General features: G+C 41.3%; 2 protein-coding genes across 2 annotated transcripts in view; both read right to left on the reverse strand.

The window, feature by feature from the left end:
* Positions 1-352: 352 nt before the first annotated feature.
* ATP5MG (ATP synthase membrane subunit g) lies at positions 353-7,583 on the reverse strand. The gene is made up of 3 exons (XM_021696285.1): positions 7,341-7,583; positions 1,846-2,006; positions 353-559 (listed from the first exon to the last, which is right to left on the reverse strand). Exons 1-3 carry the CDS (start codon positions 7,390-7,392, stop codon positions 461-463), a joined length of 312 nt encoding a protein of 103 aa, XP_021551960.1. The 5' UTR covers positions 7,393-7,583; the 3' UTR covers positions 353-460.
* A 2,576-nt stretch (positions 7,584-10,159) lies between these two features.
* Positions 10,160-21,089, reverse strand: part of UBE4A (ubiquitination factor E4A) — a 35,528-nt gene continuing 24,598 nt past the window's right edge. Inside the window, exons 16-20 of the mRNA XM_021696304.2 lie at positions 19,566-19,740; positions 16,137-16,317; positions 15,548-15,695; positions 13,916-14,073; positions 10,160-12,744 (exon numbers count right to left, since the gene is read on the reverse strand). Of these exons, the coding sequence (XP_021551979.1) occupies positions 12,615-12,744; positions 13,916-14,073; positions 15,548-15,695; positions 16,137-16,317; positions 19,566-19,740 (792 nt within the window). The 3' untranslated portion in view covers positions 10,160-12,614. The remainder of the gene's footprint in view (positions 12,745-13,915; positions 14,074-15,547; positions 15,696-16,136; positions 16,318-19,565; positions 19,741-21,089) is intronic.

Genomic DNA, 21,089 nt, shown 5'->3' on the forward strand with positions numbered 1-21,089 from the left:
TGATTCTAGCAAAGAGAAACCATTTATTCTTTATATTACGGACATGACTTAACTGTATCACTTTGGCATGTGGTATTACTATTTTTCCTACTGTAGCAAATCCTAGTTTTCCTAAGACCTTTCCCCTGACTATTCTGGAAATCAAATAAATTTATCATGTATTTCAAATCTTCAAATGAGAATGTTATCCTCATAAATGTATTTGCCAGGTTGGTATATTCACATATATCCTTTCCAGTTTTAGGCTAAGCAAAAGACATGCCCTTAGAGCTTTATTAATGTATTAAAGGAAGACAACCCATCTTATTATCAAGAGAAACTGTGATCCATGTAGTGTCTCATAGAGAAAACATTGATTTTGATACATTATCTTCTTTTATTCAAATACCAGTCTGATCACACATGGTCCAAGAACACTCAAATAATAAGTCACATATAAACAGATGTTAAAGATTGGTCTTCAAACATTATAGCCAATGAGGCCACGCTTGCCTATGATCTCGCCGACATAAAACCACATCCACACCTCGGTGGCCACCAAACCATTCAGCAGAGCTTCCTGAAAAAAGCAGCACAAATTTTAATGTACATTTTTTTTTCTTACATATTTAAAAGTATTCTTCTCCAGGATTAAGTAACAGAGAATATAAGGATGCAATTCATTTAGAGAGCAGTTTTAGCCAAAGTCAAGATTTACTGATGTTAACTTTGTTCAACTGCTGAGAACACTTGAACTTTCAATTATGTAAGCTAAGTAGTCCAGAGCTTATAAATTCTTTCAAAGCATTCTTTAAAGACCTGAACTGACTTAACCCTTTCATTATTAGTTTATGAGACACTTTAGGAGCCCGAAAACAACCCACATCCTGGAAAGAGCTGATACATTTGGACAGGGCATTCATGTGAAAGGATAGCTATAGGAAGGTAAGTCTCTGAATAGACATTTCTGTCTGACCGAAGAGAATTTGTTGAGAGATGAAGAGCTCTGTCTTCCCCTTTATTCATTTATTATGTGGTTTAACTCTTTCCAAGTATTCAATAATGACTCAGTTTCACAGATCAATATTTTATTGCCCTGAGAGAAAAAGCACATGATTGGTTCCAAAAAAGCAATGTTGCATCCAAGTGCAACTATGGATCTTGAAACTCTAGTTGAAAACAGTACCCCTCTACAACAAAACTGGGCCTTTTCCTTTTAGCACCTGGATGTGAATTTTAATTTTCCCCTTTAAACTAGAATAACTATATTTTCCAGGGTGTAGATTTTAAAGTCAGCAACAATTTAGTTTATTTAGGCTTTTTGTATCCTGTGTTTGACTCAAGCAAGCAAACATAAAATCCAAGTTCCAATTCTTACAGTCTTTAGATTTTATCTTAATGCGATTCAGTAACCCTTCATATTACATGATATGCTTGCTAGATTTTGGTACTTTTATCTTCATGTGTTAGCCGGCTGATAGTCCAAGAGATCTTTTGGCTAAACTGGGAGTATTTCCAGGCCTACAGATGAAAAAAAGTATAGAATCAGCAAAGTAAGCCATCCTCTTTTAGTATACTAACCAAAATAGGAGAGGGGAAAAAAAAAAAAGCTGCCCAGTAAAAATGCTCCTTTCTTTGTTATAAGACTAATAGGAAAAGAAGACATAAAATAGCTGAATTATTTCAACCTCGATGACAAAATTAGAAAGGTAAATATCTTTCTCAGCAGTCAAGAAAGAGATTATCTCTCATTATGTAGGTTTCAGCCTCACTGGAAAATACATATATTAATCAAAACAATCAGAAAAATCCCAAGGGAAGACATTTTCTGTTATGCACATACGTTTTCATTTAGCCCATAGTTACCTTAACTGTGAGCTGTTTGAAGCTACCAGTTTGAGCACTCTTGACTATTTTTTTCAAGCTCTGAATAGCTGTAGGGATCTCAGCAGGGGTTGGCGGAACCAGCTCAACCTTGGCATAGTGCCAAAATGTGGCCAGTCGAGGCTTTGAGTAAGTCACAGCAGCTGGAAAACAAAACAAAACAAAACAAAACAAAAAACCAGGATGAACTCACTAGAGACCGAAAGAAGCAGATGTGTGGGCTGGACACAAATATTTATTCATGCATCACATTCATTCACTGCTTGTACCAAATGTGCACCCGGTGTGAAAAGTCAAAGCTGCTCCCTGGTAACAAGAGGCTTTTAAAGATGCAGAACACCTGTGTCACAGGGAGGTTCAATCAGGCAGGAAGCTATAAGCACATTCAATTATGTCAGGACTTCACTAGTGGCCAGCTAGTACTGTTACTTCATTTATGAATGGCAAATCTAGTTAACTGCTAAAGTTGCGAGAAGTTGGATTCAGAAGCAAGAAAACAGCAGCAATGTAACCAAATTTTCTTGGTAGAGAGAGCAGAAAATTTGGAGGCAAAGAGTGCAGAAGGGGAGGGAAGGAGCTACATAGAAAGGCATCCTTAAGAATAAGATTAAAACTTGTCACATTGTTGGCTACAAATCCAGATGGAATTATACCAATTAAGGGCCCATTTTTGGTATCCTCATCAATATGTGAATTAAATCTTTCTTTAACAAAAGCCCAGCTGCTCCTCCTTCAAAACAACACAAATAATAACAAAACCTACATGTATTGTTCAGAGCAGCCAAACTCAAATCTATTCCTATGCTGAAATTCCTCAAGGTAGTTACTATTTCAGAGAAAAAAAAATTCTTAATAACCAGGGTTGATGTAAGATTATGGTAGTGATTTCAGCAAGAGAAAGGCATTTTATTTTTTTTAATTTTTAAAAAAGATTTTATTTATTTATTTGACAGACAGCAAGAGAGCACAAGCAGGGGGAGCAGCAGAGGGAGAGGGAGAAGCAGATTCCCCGCTGAGCAAGGAGCCAGATGTGGGACTTGATCCCAGGACCCTGGGATCATGACCTGAGCTGAAGGCAGATGGCTTAACCGACTGAGCCACCCAGGCATCCTGAGAAAGGCATTTTATAAAAAAAGCTACAAGACAAACATAATAAAAACAGCACACTTGCATGAACATCCATAAACCGCCTACTATTCGAAGATGGGGTGTACCTGGGTGGCTCATGCGGCTAAGCGTCTGCCTCCGGCTCAGGTGGTTCTGGGATCCTGCATTGGGCTCCCTGCTCAGCGGGGAGTCTGCTTCTCCCTCTGCCCCTCCCCCCTGCTCACGCTTGTGCCCGCTCTCTCTCTCTGACTACTCTTAGAATTACTATCTGCATCATCCTTTGTGCTTAGGGCCATGGGTAAATCTTTAAGCAGACACAAGGCTTTCACAGATAGTTCTACATAGAACTGACAGTGCCTGTAAGATGGAGCTATCACAGAGTACAAAATCTTGTGTAACTGTCTTTACAATTATCTTCAACACAGATATTTCATCCTTTTTTTAAAAAAAAATCAGTACACTGTACACAAACACTATACTTTAGTTGGCAAATTTGTTTTCTAGGGAGTACAGGCTAAAAAGTTTGAAACTGCTTTACATATATACAAGGGATGAATAAAACATAAGTAAATGAATGGTGGATGATGGGAGCCAGGTTTCTCACTGTAGGAGAGGAAAGTTACAAACAGGCAAGAAAAGAAGCAAGAATAAATCCCATGGTACTGGATTAGAGTTGGAGACATTCATATGAACTCATGTGTAGTTTAATATATATACAGATGGATAAAAAACCCACCATGTATATGCACATATACACATGGGTTACTATATACACACGCCCCCCCCTTTTTTTTTTAAAGATTTTATTTATTTATTTGAGAGAGAGAGAGAGAGCACATGAGAGGGGGGGAGGGTCAGAGGGAGAAGCAGACTCCCCGCGGAGCAGGGAGCCCGATGTGGGACTCGATCCCGGGACTCCAGGATCATGACCTGAGCCGAAGGCAGTCGCTTAACCAACTGAGCCACCCAGGCACCCCAACATGCACACCCTTTTTTAAAAAAGATTTTATTTATTTACTTCAGAGACAAAGTGAGGGAGAGAGAGTACAGGAGCAGGGGCAGAGGGAGAGGGAGAAGCAGACTCCACTGCTGAGCAGGGAGCCCGATGCGGGGCTCGACCTCCAGACCCTGGGATCATGACCTGAGCCGAGGGCAAATGCCCAACCAACTGAGCCACCCAGGTGCCCCCACACACCCTTAAGAGAGCCTAGAAGCAATGATATTCTAGCAGTCTAGTAGCAGGAAAGATATTCAGTGCCTAGATCTTAGTTTCAAAGTACCACTGTCCACCAAAAGAAACTAGGGCTCCTTGGAGAAATGGCTGATTCTAAGGCTGGGGCAGGGAAAATGTAACATGAGTTTGAAGATTTTGTAGTACAAGAAAGGGGGTAGGTCAATGGACAGAGGCGCCAACCTGAAAGAGTTCTCAATGGCCAAGGCTGCAACGATCTGAACAAAATAAGTAACATACTATTGGAGGTAAGAAGTAGGAAATAAATGTACATGAATCCATACAATACATGACTGAATAAACAAACAGGGAAGAACAAATCTTTCTCATAGAATCCCATTTAATTATATGTAAATACTCCTTCCTACAGGAGATGGAATCCCTGCTGTCGGCAGCTGCTCCCCGCCCCCTCAACACACACAGCAGACTAGACTTAGGTACTTGTGTCTGGAGAACAGATGATGGGAAGGGACAAACAGTAACTTTACAGTGAGCAACCTACCAACACTACCATAACCAAATGATGAAAGCTAATTTCACCAGTGATGTTATATGGGTATCATGTACATCCTGATATGTAATTATAGCACTTCACTTTTGTGGTATTCTTTCTCAAATCCCATAGCTCCAGACTAATCTTGAGAAAAACACCAGACAAATCCAGACTGGAGAACATCTTTATAGGATACCTAGAGAGGTACCTACATAGATACCTTAAAAACTGACAAAGTCGTGGAAAGTAAGAAAAACTGCCACTGAAGTGTTACACATCAGAGGAAACTAGGGAGATTAACAACTCAATACAATGTGGAACCTGGATGGGCTCCTGGAACAGAAAGAGATTAATGGAAAGACTGGTAAAATCCCAATAATGTCTCAAGTTTAGTAAACAGGAAAAAAATTAGACCCTGTGACTTCTCTGGGGAAGTCTAATGATAAAGTTACTTATTTCTTTAACCTTCTTTGTGCCCCCAGGGGAATTAACAGCCACAGTAATTTTTGTTTAAAGTAAACTCTATATTAAAAAAAAACAAAACAAAAAACCTCTATGCCGAACATGGGGCTCGAAATCACGACCCAGAGATCAAGAGTCATGCTCTACACACTGAGCCAGCCAGGTGCTCCTATAGCCAGTTTTTAAGAGATTTATTTATTTGACACAGAGAGAGAGAGAGAGAGAGAGAGAGAGAGAGAGAGAGAGAGAGCACACGAGCACACAGGCAGGGGGAGCAGCAGGGAGAGGGAGAAGCCAGCTTCCCACGGAGCAGGGAGCCCGATACGGGCCTCATCGATCCCAGGACCCTGAGATCATGACCTGAGCCGAAGGCAAATGCTTAACTGACTGAGCCACCCAGGTGCCCCATAAGTAATTTTTTAAAAAAGAATTTATTTTTAAGTAATCTCTACACCCAATGTGGGGCTTAAACCCACAACCCAAGATCAAGAGTTGCATGTTCCATTGACTGAGCTAGCCAGGTGTCCCAATTTTTATTAGATACTTAACATTCACATTTAATACACTGAATTATGTTACAAAGCAAAATATATTTCACATTTAACAGTCTGGCCCTAGCTGAGATCTTTTTTGAGTAGTTTTGGAAGAATAACAACTGTTATGTTTTAATAACTCAAAATAATATTGGAAAGAGTTTGTTTCTTAATAAAATTTTCTTTTGGTATTACTCTTCTTTTTGGATTTTATTACTAAAATTAGTTTGCAATCCCACCACCTGAAAGATGTGAAAGCCATGCTCAGGGCAAAAAAAAATCCACCTCTAACTTAGAAAGTTGCTTTGAGTCACCCACAAAGTCCAAAGGATGAAGCCACGATTCCGTCTCTTTTTATTTATGTAAAATTGTAGAGCTTTACCACAACAGGTACCATGATGCTCTTACTAACACTGCAAACTTAAGCTCTTTGGGAAAATGTGTAAATTAGTTGACTGTGGGGTTGTATAGGAGAGACTCAAGCATTACTGTATTTATTGTAACTCACTGGCTGCTGATGGGAGCAAAGGAAGGAGATGAATAAACCAATCACAGTAAAATAGGTTCAAAAATATTACACATACTTAGCAAATTCTTTGCATCCCCATTTCAGAATCAAACCTGGGTGAAAGCTATCTAGAGATCTGTGCTTCAACCGCTCACTAGAATATAGCACATCCAGTGAAGCCGCTTCCCTCATTTTATTTCATCTCACTCTGGAAACAAAATGGAATAGCTTGCTACCTAGCAGACAATTGCAATATTTCCTGACAGAAGAGGCCACTACTCAGGGCTGTGACTATTCAGGGTTGTTCTGAGGTACAGCGGTCTGCCAGTAAGACTTCGGTTTTTTCAAACTGAAAAGCTCCATGAATATTAAGCTAGAATGATAAAGATCAGTTTACATACATCCCTTTCTATGTTTGTGGGAGCAGGCATACTCGTCCACAAAGTCCAATTCCACCGGGCGCCTGGGTGGCTCAGTTGGTTAAGCGACTGCCTTCGGCTCAGGTCATGATCCTGGAGTCCCGGGATCGGGTCCCACATCGGGCTCCCTGCTCGGCGGGGAGTCTGCTTCTCCCTCTGCCCTTCCCCCCTCTCATGCTCTCTCTAATAAATAAATAAATAAATCTTAAAAAAAAAAAAAGGTCCAATTCCACCTAAAATTTCCATTAGATAATCTGGCCAGGCCAGAAGGCAAAGTCAACGTTCAAAAGCACACCCACCCCTAAAAATGTATGTAGACTTCCAGATACCCCATTTGCGACCCAGACAACCTGATGCGGCCGAATTGACGGTACTTTCACTTGCCTCTGCCCTCCCTTTCCCTCGCTCGGCCGCAAGGCCATACCCTCCATATTCCCACTCCTCGACATCTGAGGGGGCGTCATGGCGGGCGACCGCAGCCTTCCCGCACATCCCTTCCTTCCTTCGCTGTCGCGATCAGAATTCCGAACTTCTAGGGTGTACAGAGAAGCCAAGCTGCAGGCCAGGCGGGCGGAAAGGCTAGCGAACAGTCGCAGACCGGCCCCTCCTCCCCCCTAACCCCCCACCGGCCGTCCCGCCCCGGCTCCCGCGGGGCCCTCGCGGTGCCACCGCCCGCGTCCTCCTCTCAGGCCCTCCCGCCCCGGCAGTCCGCCGCCGCACTCACCGTTCACCAGCGCCGGGGCCTTCTCCGCGAGGTTACGGACAAACTGGGCCATGGTTCCAAGCTGCAAGGTCCGCCGCCCCGGACGGCCGCTGAATGTCACCCCCCGGAAGGACCCGCCGCAGGACCCCGTTCCCCTTCCAAGGTCAGGCCTCCTCTTTCCGCGCCGGTCCAAGGTATTTAGGTGTCCTGTTATCTTTCCGGAATCTAGCAGGCCGAATTATTCTCTTCAGTCGCAGAGGAGAAAGTGGAGATGAAAAGGTGAGGTCAGAGAACACGTGGAGAGCGGTGGGCTTCGGCGGAGGAACAGGCATCTCTTGGGGCAGCCGCTCACGGAGGTCCGGAAGGCCGACGAGCGGTGGATGGGCGCATGCGCTCTGGGCCTCCCGTGCTTGCAGTGGCGCGGACCCGCTCTGTTCTGCGACAGGTGTTGGCGATTTTCTGAGAGAACGTGGAAAGTTAGGACTGGAAGGCATCTCTAAGGTGTTATAGACATACTCTATAGATACTTAACATTAGGCCAGGACGATCGTCTTATAAAGGCAGACAGGGTTCTAGGCTAAACATGTAAAGTTATGGGCAGAGCAGGCGCCACATAACCTGTCATGTGATCCAGTCCTTTGCCTCTCTGTAGCTGATCTTTTCTAATTCCGATCTCCCCCCGCATCTTGTATCGGGATCGGAGTCCAGTTCCCCTAATTCCCTGTGAGTCGCAAGGAATTACGCAGATGGGAGCAACAAAAAATTTACTGAGGGCCTCCAGTATGCCAGGCATTTTGGAATTTAAAGAAAGCCTGTGTTAGGCAGTGTCCCCCATTTAAGAATGGGATTGATAAATGGTCTCATAGCTAGTGAGTGGCAGAGTTGGGATCTGAAGATGTTGCAGTGTAAACAGGGAAGGGGCCTATGGGATTAGGAGTGGTCGTGATCTGGAAAGATTTCTAGAGAAGATGTGTAACAGAACACCTCTGTACTACAGGGTTGAAACTTTAATATGACTGGAAGAAAAGATTTATCGAGGGAAGTGGCATTTGATGTGAAAAACATAATTACAAGTAATGTACCCTGGAGAAGCCTGAGCAAATCTGATGGGATAGTCAGGTGGAAAGAAAAATTAGGGGTGATATCAAAGATCCAAGAGCATCATTTCAGTGGAATGATTCAGCTGCCAAGTACTCCAGAGAAGTCAAATTAAGGCTGGGAAAGTTAACTTACCAATATGGAAATATTAGCTACAGCAGTTTCAGAAAATTAGGATAGAAGCCAGAGTGAGTATGTCTATAAAGGAATGTGTCAGAAAACCAAATAAGGGGGCGCTCGTGTGGCTCAGTCCTTAGGCATTTGACTTGATTTCACCCCAGGTTATGATCTCAGGGTTGTGAAATGAGCCCAGCATTGGGCTCCACCTGGGTGGAGCCTGCTTAAGATTCTTTCCTTCTCCCTCTGCGCGCCCCCCCCCCCGCCCCCCATAAAATAAAACCAAATAAGGGTGTGGAACTTAAGGTAGACACTGAAGATAGAGAAGGGGGATTGATAAAATATCTGAAGAGACAGGAAAGAAGATTGGGGGGATTAGCCTTGGAACCTTGGGGCCTTTTCACGGATGGGATGATGGGAGAGAAGTTTCAAAGTGGAAATTCTGAAGTCTCTATTATCTTTCCAGTAAAGCGGAAGGCAAGATCTTCAGTGAAGGTTAAGTGGGAGGGTCAGAAAGATTGGTGGAAAAAGGATAAAGTTTGGATTGGTGTTGAATTTCTGGACACACAGAAAGGTTGTTGGGCACTGTTAGCAACCACTGATTTGTGGTCACAGCACTCTAAAGTTTGTGTCATTTTTCTCCAGCAGTGGTCTGTAGCTTGGATACTGGAACAGAGAGGAATGACTGGGTCAGTCTACACTGAGGTCTTACAGGGCAGGGGTATAGAAACTAGGGGCAAGACAGGAATGTGACAGTGAATGATTAAAATGAAAGATCTGGGGTTTAGGCCAGATAAAGAAAAGTGAAGTCGGAAGTGAACTGATGAGGAAAAAACATGCCCTAAGACTCCTCTGGATGACTCCAGGGTCCAGAAGTCTGGTAAGGGGGTTAGCTTAGCCAGGTGACCCACATCTGATACCATCTTAAAGAGAAGTGAAGGTCAGAGTCCTCTAAGATTTCAGAGGGATTTCTGAAACTGCCACTAGCTTTTCATACTGTAATGAAGGAAGTGACAACAAAGGTTGTAACTCAGGTGTTCATTTATTAAATACAAACTTTGAACAAACACCCCCAGGCAAGTTTGACAAGAAGTAACCTTCCTGGAATGTTTCAAAATAGTTATGTAGATCAAATTTTATTTCAGTCAATCTTTTTGTTGTTTTTTTTTTTTTTTAAAGATTTTATTTATTTATTTGAGAGAGAGAGAGAATGGGAGAGAGCACATGAGAGGGGGGAGGGTCAGAGGGAGAAGCAGACTCCCCGCTGAGCAGGGAGCCCGATGCGGGACTCGATCCCGGGACTCCAGGATCATGACCTGAGCTGAAGGCAGTCGCTTAACCAACTGAGCCACCCAGGCACCCCTGTTGTTTTATTTTTTACTTTTTATTTATTTACTTTGTCTAGGTTTTCCTGTGTAGCAGTTAGAGCATGTGCATTATTTCCTCACATGACATCAAGAGTGCAGCATCAGCCTCTCTGGCTTGTAAAGGCACCCAGTAGACTTATGCTCTGGGCATCGGCTGCTTAGCAACCAGCATCAAATAAAGTAATGAAGCTTTTGTAGACTGATACCAAATAGCAACTGGCACCTTCACCTGCACCATTAAAAAACCTTTAATGTTTCTTTGTTTTTACATATCCATTACAAACTATATTAAAAAAAAAAAAACATCAAACCAAGATTGCTTGATAAACCCTACTTAAATAATTTTCCAAGTTTAGTTATTACCCTCTTGGTAAGCAATACTAGAGCTGATAAAGAGTCTTCATTTTCCTATCATACTCCAGCAAAGCCAACACACAAAACTAGGTATATCAGAAAGTCTGCTCTAATAGATTTAGAGCTGTTTCTGAGTTCCAGATAACAAAACACCTCTTTAAGCTTCCAAGCACATATACACACCATGGTGTACACCAAGATGATAATTTTTTAGTCTCATTTTTGGGATGTTATTAAATTACTTCAAGGAAAGAAAAAAAGGCACAGAGGACACTTGGTTTCCTTACCAACAGTGGCCTTAAGCTATACACTTGCCTTTGTGATGAGTTTAAAGATACTCAGCAGCATTAATGGTGCCGTAGCCGTTCATAAAAAGTTTCAGGAAAAGAAAAAAAAAAAAAAGCTTGCCAGAAGAGGCTTACAATCTGAAGACCACAGAAGTAGAATACAGACACAGATACAAGAGGCAGCATAGAGGTTGTTAACTAGAAAGCTGCTGGGAACAGCTGCCTTCTGAGGTTTTGTGCCCATTTTTCCTCCAATTTTCTCCTATAAAACTCTGGTCTTTTCCCCACTTTTTAAAAAAATGAAAACATCCCATTAGATTGGGTTTGGAAGATAACTGCGAGTAGATAGAAGCGTATTTTATACACAGTTCATTCTCAGAGAAGTAAAGGAGGATAATAAATATGAAATGAAGTTCATTTTAAGAAAATAAACAAATCCTGTTAACCCAAGCCTTAAAGGCCCAGGTTGCACACTGAATTAATATCTTACATTCTGGCATTTCTAAGAGTCCTAGACTCCTTTTTTTATTTATAAGCACAGCAGTAGGCAACATCTACTTTATACCTAGTGTGGGATGCCCTCTGATGTGAGGTTTTCCAAGTGATGTCATCAAAAGCACATTAAGGACTGCTTATAGCAACTCGTGTTGGAATACCCTAAAACTACCATCTTACTTGAAAGAGGCCATGGTTAAAAATGAAACAGCAACCCCTGTTTCTAGATCATATCACTTGTCACTTACGGTATCTTCAGGCTCACAGGGATAGTGACATAGTCCATAGGAGAATGTACCTCACTCAGCATGTTAAGCTGCGCAACTGAGTAGGGAGCACAAGCTCAACTTGCAAAAGTGGGGCCCATCCGCCTACTAACTACATGGGGCTATGTGGATATTTAAAATGGCTGTGGACAAGGTTGTGCTCAAATTCCTACTCTGTTAATTGATGACCTAAGGCTGAATTAGAAGCAGCTCTTGGAAGTTAGGTCACAAGCCCAAACAAACATTAACTATATACATGTTACAGTCTCAGAATTTTGTCTAGAGTGTCAGTAAACATGGCCACACACTGCATACATCTTACCGTGGAAGAGACGATATAAAGTGGACTCAGTTTACACTAGACCAATATAAAAATGCACATGGTGTCTATATATACTGAAATATACTGTTGATAATAGTGTCTTAAAATGACATCTTTCATGGTTATAATATTTGTTCCCTAACTTTTCCTCTCAAGCCTAGTCCTTGTAGCAACAGATTTCCATAAGATAAAGAGGGCCTAACAGCCTCCTTTTTTCTTTCACCTCAGAATTTTCTAAATAAAGTTTAAAAATTCACGTTTGTCCTACCAATCCTCCTAACAAAATATTATGAGGCTGTTTTTTGTGGTGATGATAGCCCCAGGGGAGGGTGTCCTCCATCAGATCTCTGAGTGACGAGATAATGCAAAATTAAGAACTACCAACAGAAACTGCACAAGATTCCTTTTTGAAAATCTCATCTATTCTATTCAAAAGCCCACTCAAACATCAAGGTATCTGTTTTTGTGTGAAAGGTTATTCTGTAGTATAGCAGAACTGTAACAAGAAAAGGGCTGACATCTGCGTCACGAAGACCAGTAAATACCTCAATGACACAGGACTTTCTGATGGTGTCAGCTGTCACTGAAATATGTGACATCATATACTTAAAAGCTGGGCTCACCAAAGGTATTTGAGCAGTTCTTGACAGAGCAACAGTAAGGTGGCAGGAAGTTTTAGTAGTTGAAGTTAATATAACTTAAGGTAGGAAAAGGATGAAGTGTAGGAAAAGAGAACAAAGGGTACAAATGAGTGATCATTTCTAAACTTGGTGCTGCTATAATAAGCATAATTTCCTGCAAGCCAAGAGAGCATTGTAAAATTCTTAGGAATAAATCTAAATTGTCATAATTTCAGCAAGAATAGTTCTCTAATTTAGTGAAAGAAAGAAAGAAAGAGAAAGAGGAACAGAACCAAAAAGAGAAACCACAAACAATTGTTTATCTACATTCTGGAGTTGGTTGTTTTTGGTTTGTTTAGTTCACAGTATTTATTCAAGTTGCTCCTTTTGTTGTTGTTTCCTCTCTGCGAGCCACCGTTGGATTTTTTCTTTTAGTTCTGTGTTTGGCCGGATCTGGTCCATGGTGAGGGGACTACGGTTAAAGGGATCGGTTTGGTCACTGGGACAAAGAGAGAAAGGGAAAGTGGTTATTTCTGTAAGTTCTAACAGCCAAAGCCCAAGCTAGAAAAGCGGGCCCATCTCCCTCTGAGAGTGAAGCCAGTCACACTGTAAGTCTGAGTCAGGCGCTGACGTGAGGTTAGAAAGGAGGAGATGAGAGAAAGAGTGATTCAGGAGGTTTCTGGGTTTTCTGCAGATTATTTAGCTACTTGGTCTCTCTGCTCCTTAATAAACCTTATTTCCACATTTCTATTCAGATGATACTTGATTTGATTTTCCTAAGGCAGATAGCCTGCACACTCACGTCAGCATACAGAGCTGCTGGTTGTTTTAGTGACAGGCTCTCGAAATAGTCTAAGGTGTTAGGGGATAAAGCCTTGTGGATTGACACCTGATTTAGTTAGCTGTGTGCTACATAAGTAAACGCAGATTATGGATTCCTGACAGGTAAGAAGGTTTGTAATATACTTTAAGGGCTGATATACCTTTTGTCTGTATCCTGAGGCCACAATAAAATATAAATTTTCACTGACACTTTGGAAAAGACAGACTGCCTACTACAGCATTATGTGTATAGTGAATGCTTAATACCAGATACCACGAAGTAGAAAATCCCCTTTTGCAGTGTTTAATAAATAGTATTCCCTTAAATCTGGGTCAACTTATAGAACTTCATTTTAAACAGGAAGAGTTACTCAGTACCCATTTCTACCTAATGCAGCAGGTCCTGCCTGCAGGTTCGGCGGGACCCGTGGCCACCGTGGCTGAGTACGACAGCAGGAGCAGAAGGTGGCTTAACCTATATGCGATGGCTACAGCGTCAAACCAGACTTAAACAAAACAAAACAAACTTGTCATTTATATTTTTACAACTTAATACAATTAGAACACGTCTTCAGGTTGACATTATAACATCTGATAGAAATGATTTCCTCAAGGAAGGAACAGGTAAGGGGTTAGAGCCAGCATTTCTCAACAGAGTGTTTTGTTTTGGATGTTTAAATCCTTAACAATCAAGTGATATACCTCTCTTGAAATGCCTCCCCAACTTATTCATAAACCAACAATATAGAGCACCTACTGGGTGCATAGTACTGTATTAGGAAACTGGGGGAAAAGGATAGCAAACACACACACATCTGTTGCTTGGCTGCTCTTTGGGGCTAGCATACCTGAGCAAATGTCTGGCAATGGTGGATCTATCCACAGTGACTCTGGAGGATGGCAGCACCACAGGGTCAGACATGAGTGTGCTCATGATGGGATCCAGGAACTCATCACAGGCATCTGCATAGGTCTCTTCCTCCTGTTGTTGGAGGTCTGCTAGAGACTAAGCACAAACACCTGGTTGTTAAGGTGAATTCACAGAGCAGCTGAATCCCAAATATTCAGTGACTATAATCTTAAAAGGTCACTGAGGACCCTTTAGAGCGACAGTGACAATCTCAGCTTTATTTTCTAAATGAGCCAAGAAGGATCTTATAAAAGTGAGTTTAGCATTCAACCCCAACTCCCAAACTTCAGTGTGGCTCAGCTGCCGGCAGTCATGACTAAAGATGGGTTTCAGTGTTAACAAAAAAAGAAATGCATCACATACAAGATCCTCCTGGCAGCAGTCCTACTGTAAATGTCATCACTGAAAAGGGGACGGTGGTAGGAGAGTTATTTGCAGAGTCACTCATGTAGTCAGTGTATGAAAAGCAGTTTCTGATTTTATGTACAAACAGGTATAGGAGGAGTTTAAAAGTAGCTTCAACATTTGATCCCTAACTATGACTCTAGTTCCTCAGGAACCTATCTGGCTAAGCTCTAGGCAAGATGGAGCCCAACTCAATAAAAAAAGTAGTTCAATGAAGGGAACATGCATGTCAACAAGGAAGGTTTTCTTTTTTTTTTTTTTAAATAAGGAAGGTTTTCTATTAGAGTCTGTGCCATAATTTTTCCTTCTTTGTAACTAATGGAGCTCTGTCAAACTCCAACCAAAGGGATTAGCTAAATATAAGATAGTATTTTCATCTACAAATGTAGGACTATGCCCATATAAGCCAACTACTAACTACAAATATAATGAACAGAGAAAATCTATACAAATCAAATGACTAAAAACAACTGATCTTGAATCCTATTTGAAAAAGTTCTGTGTTAACAATGTAGGTTTTCAAGTCTATTGGTAACACTGTGCAGAAAAGATTTCATAGAAACAGTCTACAGAAGTCTGTGCATTCTTCTCTTCTAGTAGAAGCTTCTTCCTTCCTTCCTTCCTTCCTTCCTTCCTTCCTTCTTTCTTTGACAGAGAGAGACACAGCGAGAGAGGGAACACAAGCAGAGGGAGTGGGAGAGGGAGAAGCAGGCTTCCCACAGAGCAGGGAGCCTGATGCAGGGCTAGATCCCAGGACCCTGGGATCATGACCTGAGCCGAAGGCAGATGCTTAACGATGGAGCCACCCAGGCACCCCTAGTAGAAGCTTCTTAAATCAATTTTCTGTTCTTCCCTCTTATGTTGAAAAGAGAATTAAGGATATGGTAGTGATGATAAGATGATATGATATGGTGCTGTATGGAATTCTTTACTGTATTGTATACCTGAAACTAACACTGTATGTTAACTAATTGGAATAAAAATAAAAACTTAAAAACAAAAACACCCAAAAAAGGCAGTTCTAGTTATTCACTGACCAGGAAGAATCATCTGTTTATATTTTCTCAAGGCAATACCCTTGAAATTAGGGTAACCAGCAGAACAGTTGAGTCAACACAGTGACTTCTATTGAATATGTTAATAAACAAGTCCTCCTCCCCCTCACCTTGATTCTCTCTGCTAAGTTGCTGAAAGCCACAATCATATTCCCGGGCTTATTTATTTTCTTCAGGACTCGGACTGTCTGTGCAAAGAGAGTTGGGGAATAGGAACGTCCATCCTTCGGCACCGTGGCACAGAAGTTCTCCTCATCCCTGGAAGGTCAGCATCAGAAAGAAACTGAGCACCAGAGGGCAGGTCAGTGAGGGAGAGAACAGCTGGGCTGAGGAACAAGGTTCCCCATCACTTACATGCCATCAATGTTCTTTTGATATAGAAAGAGTTCTTCTAATTTTTAGGAAGAAGATCTATCAAGTATCCTGTAACCTTAAAAAGAATACTGCTTTTCTAAACATTGGTTACAACTAGTAAAGTTTATCTTTGCACAGATAAAGGCAGAATGTTGAAAATTTTAAACAGTGTCCCGAAGGTCGGACAAAATTTCATGATTAAAACTACGTAAAATTCCTTCATCAACCAACTAGAAATGAACCATTTCTTTTCTATTTCCACGTAATTACCAGTTATTCCATTATCAAAACCCCAAATTAAAACATCAGCATTCCCTCTGGCTTGCCCAATTAAATCTCAGGTACCCAAGATTTAAGTAGATTGTGCAGATATCTGATACGAGTTGCTGGGGTTTGAAGTCAAATTCACTGAAGTCCTTGACTTTTAAGGCCCCCATCTTGGGGCCAACCAGGTGCTGCAGGAAGTAGTTCAACATGGAGATGATGCGCTCAGCCAGGAAAGGATGCACAAAGAGTGATTTGATCTCTAGAAAAAAAGGCAGTCTGTGAAAACTCAACCCATAAGCCATCTTTTACTTATTATGTCTTAAGAGTTTCACTTGGGAGACCTCTGGGGAGTATTTTAAAAATTAAATAAGTAATACATTTTCATTGCAGGAATGTTAGAAAACACTGGTAAGCAAAACAAAATATAAAACTACCACCCAGAAATAAACACTGTTAACATTTTGAAATACATCCTTCTAGCTTCTGTCCATATTTACAAACATACACATTTTTAAAACAAAATGATGATCATGTGTACCTATTCTGTAACTTACTTTTTCAGTAACTATATCATAAGTATCTCACCATTTTGGTAAATATATGTCCCTGTGTTGTCCAACATGGTAGCCACTGGCTGGCCTGATGTGTCTATTTAAATTAGTTTAAAAATTCAGTTCCTCAGTCACACTGACATCACATCTCAAGTGTTCAATAGCCACACGTGGCTAGTATCTACAGTATGAGTCCAGATTTATAGAGCATTTCCATCAGAGAAAGTTCTGTAGGAGAGTGATGATTTGCACTCTTTTTAATGGCCACATAATTTTCCAGTGTGTGATTGTACCTGAAGTTATTTATTTATCCTTATTGCTAGACATTATTTTTACTGCTAGACATTCTATTACAAACATTTCGTATCTATCTATTTAAAAAAAAAGTTACTTTAAGTAATCTCCACACCCAGCATGGGGCTCAAACTCACAACCCTGGGCGCCTGGGTGGCTCAGTTGGTTAAGCGACTGCCTTCAGCTCAGGTCATGATCCCGGGGTCCTGGGATCGAGTCCCGCATCGGGCTCCCTGCTCTGCGGGGAGCCTGCTTCTCCCTCTCCCACTCCCCGTGCTTGTGTTCCCTCTCTCGCTGTGTCTCTCTCTGTCAAATAAATAAATAAAATCTTTAAAAAAAAAAACAAAACTCACAACCCTGAGGCCAAGAATTGCATGTTTCACTGACTGAGCCAGCCAGGTGCCCCACCATTTCACTTATTAACTTCATTGTGTACATAGTTTGTAGACTTACTACTTCCTTACAATGAATTTATAAGGAATTGCTAGGGCACAGGACATAAACTCCAAAAATTAAAAAAAATACATTAACACATGCCGGGTTTTAGTAAGTTATATTTTTAGTCAGTCTATTGACTCCACGACTGATGAGAGTTTAGCTCTTACTTCCTATCCTTCTCTTCCAAATACAAATCCCAGTATATAATCAAATCTTTGTTAGTTTATGTCATGAAGATTGTAAAAATCATTCACAGCAGAGCCATATAGTGTCCTAATGATTACATACATAAAGTAATATATATACTTAAAAAAAGATATATCTATTTGTGAGAGAGAGAGAGAGAGAGAGAGCGGGTGCGTGAGTGGGGGGAGGGGCAGAGGCAGAGACTCTTCAAGCCGGCTCCCCACTGAGCACTGAACCCAATGTGGGGCTCGATCCCACAACCCTGAGATCATGACTTGAGCCGAAACCAGAGTTGGACACTCAACCGATTGAGCCACCCAGGTGTCCCAGTGATATATATAGTTTTTAATATAACTTTGTAAAAATTAGTTTGCTTATTTTCAGAGTACCAATCACTAAATCTTTCTAAACTCTCCACCAGAAATGTAAAACTCTCAATAGGATCATTTCTAGCAGTTCTGTATTTTTTGGAAATGCTCCTTCTGGAAGCTCCCATCTGTCACTCCAATCTGGATTCCTTGCTCTATAAGCCTGCTGCGTGGTGGTCACACAAGCTCCTTTTACCACAATCCTGGACACTTCCTTTGTCTCCCTCTTATGGGATTCCACCTTCCTCCTCTGGATTTACTCTTTCACTTTGATGGAGTATATCTTTTTGTAGCTTCTCAAGAAACGGTACACTGGAAGTAAATCTGATACCTTCACTCTCAAACAGAAATGACAGTGTGGCTGGCTATATAGCATTCTGGGCTGAAAAACTATTTTCCACGAGGAGTGTGCTCCAGCTTCCAATGTCACTGTTGTGAAAATCAAAGACATTTTATACTTAAACCATTGTAGATCACCTGACTTTTCTCTGGGACCTTTGAGGGTCTTCTCTTTACCTTGATTTCCTGAAATGTCACAATGTCACCTTAGTGTGAGTATTTAAAAGGTCCTTGTGCTGGGCACATTGTGGCCCTTTCAAGTTAGAAGCTTTTAGTCTTTGAGAATTTTTGGTATTATTTCTTTGATAATTTCCTCTACTCCATTTTTCTCTTTTGAGACTTTTTGGATTGATCCTTTGTTTTCTTATCCTTTTCATTCTAATTTCCATCTCTTTTTCTTTCTGTTCTACTTTCATGGAAGAGCTCCTTAATGTGATCTTCTAACCCTTCTGACAAGTAAAAATTACTTGTATTTTCAATATCCAAGTGCTCTTTCTTGTTCTTTGAATAATACTTATTGCCTCTTTGTTCTTGTTTTATGGATGCTATCTTCTCTTATTCCTCTGAGATTATAAAGATTTTTTTAAAAGTTTTCATCCAATATCTCTGTTTCATGTTGGAGAATTTCCTCAAATGTTTGGTGATCCTTGGTTATCGTTTCACATGTAATCAATATAAAATTATTAATAAAATATTTTACTTTAAAAAAAATTCTAAGTTTTGAGATGTGTATAGTTCTAGCACATCTCAATTCAGACTAGTCACATTTAAAATGCCTGATAGCTATTATGTGGCAAATGGCTACTGAATTGGACACTTAGCTTGAGAGGGAGTGGAGCTAAGTGTCTTTGATCTACCACATTTAACCAGAGTTCAAGAATGGTTTTCAGGTTAACATATACACAAACTCCCCAGATACATTTATATGGCTAACTTGTTCTCCAGAAAAATTATACCAACTTACATTTTCTGGCAGCTGTGTGAGGGTGAATGTTTCCCACGTCAACAATAGGCATCATCTTCTTTTTTTTTAAGGAGGTTCCATGCCCAGTGTGGAGCCCAACGTGGCATCTAACGCGGGGCTTGAACTCCCGACCCTGAGATCAAGACCCGAGCTGTGTGATCAAGAGTTGGACGCCTAACTGACTGAGCCACCTAGGCGCCCTGGGCATCAGCCTTCTTGAAGCTTCTCTAGTGATTCATTTCCCTCTCAGACTGTGTAGGGTACTACTGCCAGAGTCTGAGTTCTTAGTTTCAGCTGGGCTGATCCCTCAAATGAAGCAGATCTTGACCACTGGATTTTTTTGGAATACAGTGCTTTGTGTCCTTACCTGATGTCAGAAAGGCAAGGGTACCAATTGTTTCATTGGACATGATGTTATGGAAACGTGCTAGCTGTCCAAACATCTGTAGGCCAGCCTCCTTCTCTCGGCGGGCTTCTGGAGTCAGACTATCCCATTCACCTCGGTCTTTCTCAATCTGTTGAATCTTTATCTTGCTCAAATACTACAGAAACCAGAGGTGAAATGTATCAGAGAAGAAAGTGCAGTTGAAGGGAAGATGATAATTAAGCGGTTCTATTTATTTTTTATTTTTAAAATTTATTTATTTGAGAGAGCGTGAGAACAGGTGGAGGGACAGAGGCAGAGGGAGAAAGGATCTCAAGCAGATTCTGTGCTGAATGCAGAGCCTGACGCGGGGCTTGATCCCACCACCTTGAGATCACGACCTGAGACGAAATCAAGAGTCGGATGCTCAACCAACTAAGTCACCTAGGTGCCCCTTAAGCGGTTCTATTTAAAATCTAGTTTGTTTTTATTTTATTTTTCTAAAAAAGATTTTATTTGTCAGAGAGAGAGAGAGCGCACGCAAGCGTGCACAAACAGGGGAGCGGCAGGCAGAGGGAGAGGCAAGCTCCCTGCTGAGCAAGGAGCCCGATGTGGGACTCCATCCCAGGACCCTGGGATCATGACTTGAGCTGAAGGCAGATGCTACACCAACTGAGCCACCCAAGCGTCCCTAAAATCTAGTTTAGTAACCCGGGAAAACCAGGGACTATGTAAGAAACGTGAGCCTTTATTTCTCAGCATAGGGCTGAAGCTCCATAGATTTGTTTTAGCCTGGGAGGACTTGTGGGTAGTTCCCATATGTGTATTATAGTCTCTGAAATAGAAAGGAGAATAAGTAGCATCATGTTTGAAACCTAGGCAAAAATAAATAGGCTAAAGTGAAAAAAGGGACAAATCCTTCTTAAAAAATGAAAACGAAACAAAAACAAAAACAAAACCCCCAAAAACAAAAAACAAAACCAAACCCAAAACTGCCTATCAAAAAACAAAGCTCTATCAAATATGCAAGATGTCTGGAAGGAGAAGCATAAATATTAAAAACCGTCTACTTCTCATCATTCTTGCAGTCCTATGACAATGCCATCTGGTATCATTCTTTGTATCACAGAGCTCTTGCATAGAAGGGTCTGTTTATTACAGGACTTGTTCTTGTTTTCTACGAAAACCTATCTAAAATCTAAAAGTACGGGATTATGAAAAAAGCAGGAACTCTCCTCACAGATTAAATACAAGTTACTGGGGGACTGCTAATCAATATGAGGAGCGTGTGGCTGTCTAACAGGCCGCCTTCACGACTTACCTGCCTCATCTCCCCTTGGGCCCCAGCCTTAGCTTTCTTACACTTGTCACAGATAAGGGAAGGGTTTTTTTTTTTTTTTTTAAGATTTTATTTCTTTATTTGACAGAGACACACAGCGAGAGAGGGAACACAAGCAAGGGGAGAGCGAGAGGGAGAAGCAGGCTTCCCGCTGAGCAGGGAGCCCGATGTGGGGCTCAATCCCAGGA

The sequence above is a fragment of the Neomonachus schauinslandi genome, chromosome 11 (assembly GCF_002201575.2).
Source record: "Neomonachus schauinslandi chromosome 11, ASM220157v2, whole genome shotgun sequence".
Taxonomy (NCBI): domain Eukaryota; kingdom Metazoa; phylum Chordata; class Mammalia; order Carnivora; family Phocidae; genus Neomonachus; species Neomonachus schauinslandi.

Bases quoted from the DNA above. Each gene is read 5' to 3' on its own strand.
- ATP5MG (XM_021696285.1), bottom strand. From the start codon at position 7,392: ATGGCCCAGTTTGTCCGTAACCTCGCGGAGAAGGCCCCGGCGCTGGTG. The intron at 2,007-7,340 runs GTGAGTGCGGCG...TTTGTTTTCCAG, and splicing joins GGCCCCGGCGCTGGTGAACG to CTGCTGTGACTTACTCAAAG. The intron at 560-1,845 runs GTAACTATGGGC...TGCTTTTTTCAG, and splicing joins TCAAACAGCTCACAGTTAAG to GAAGCTCTGCTGAATGGTTT.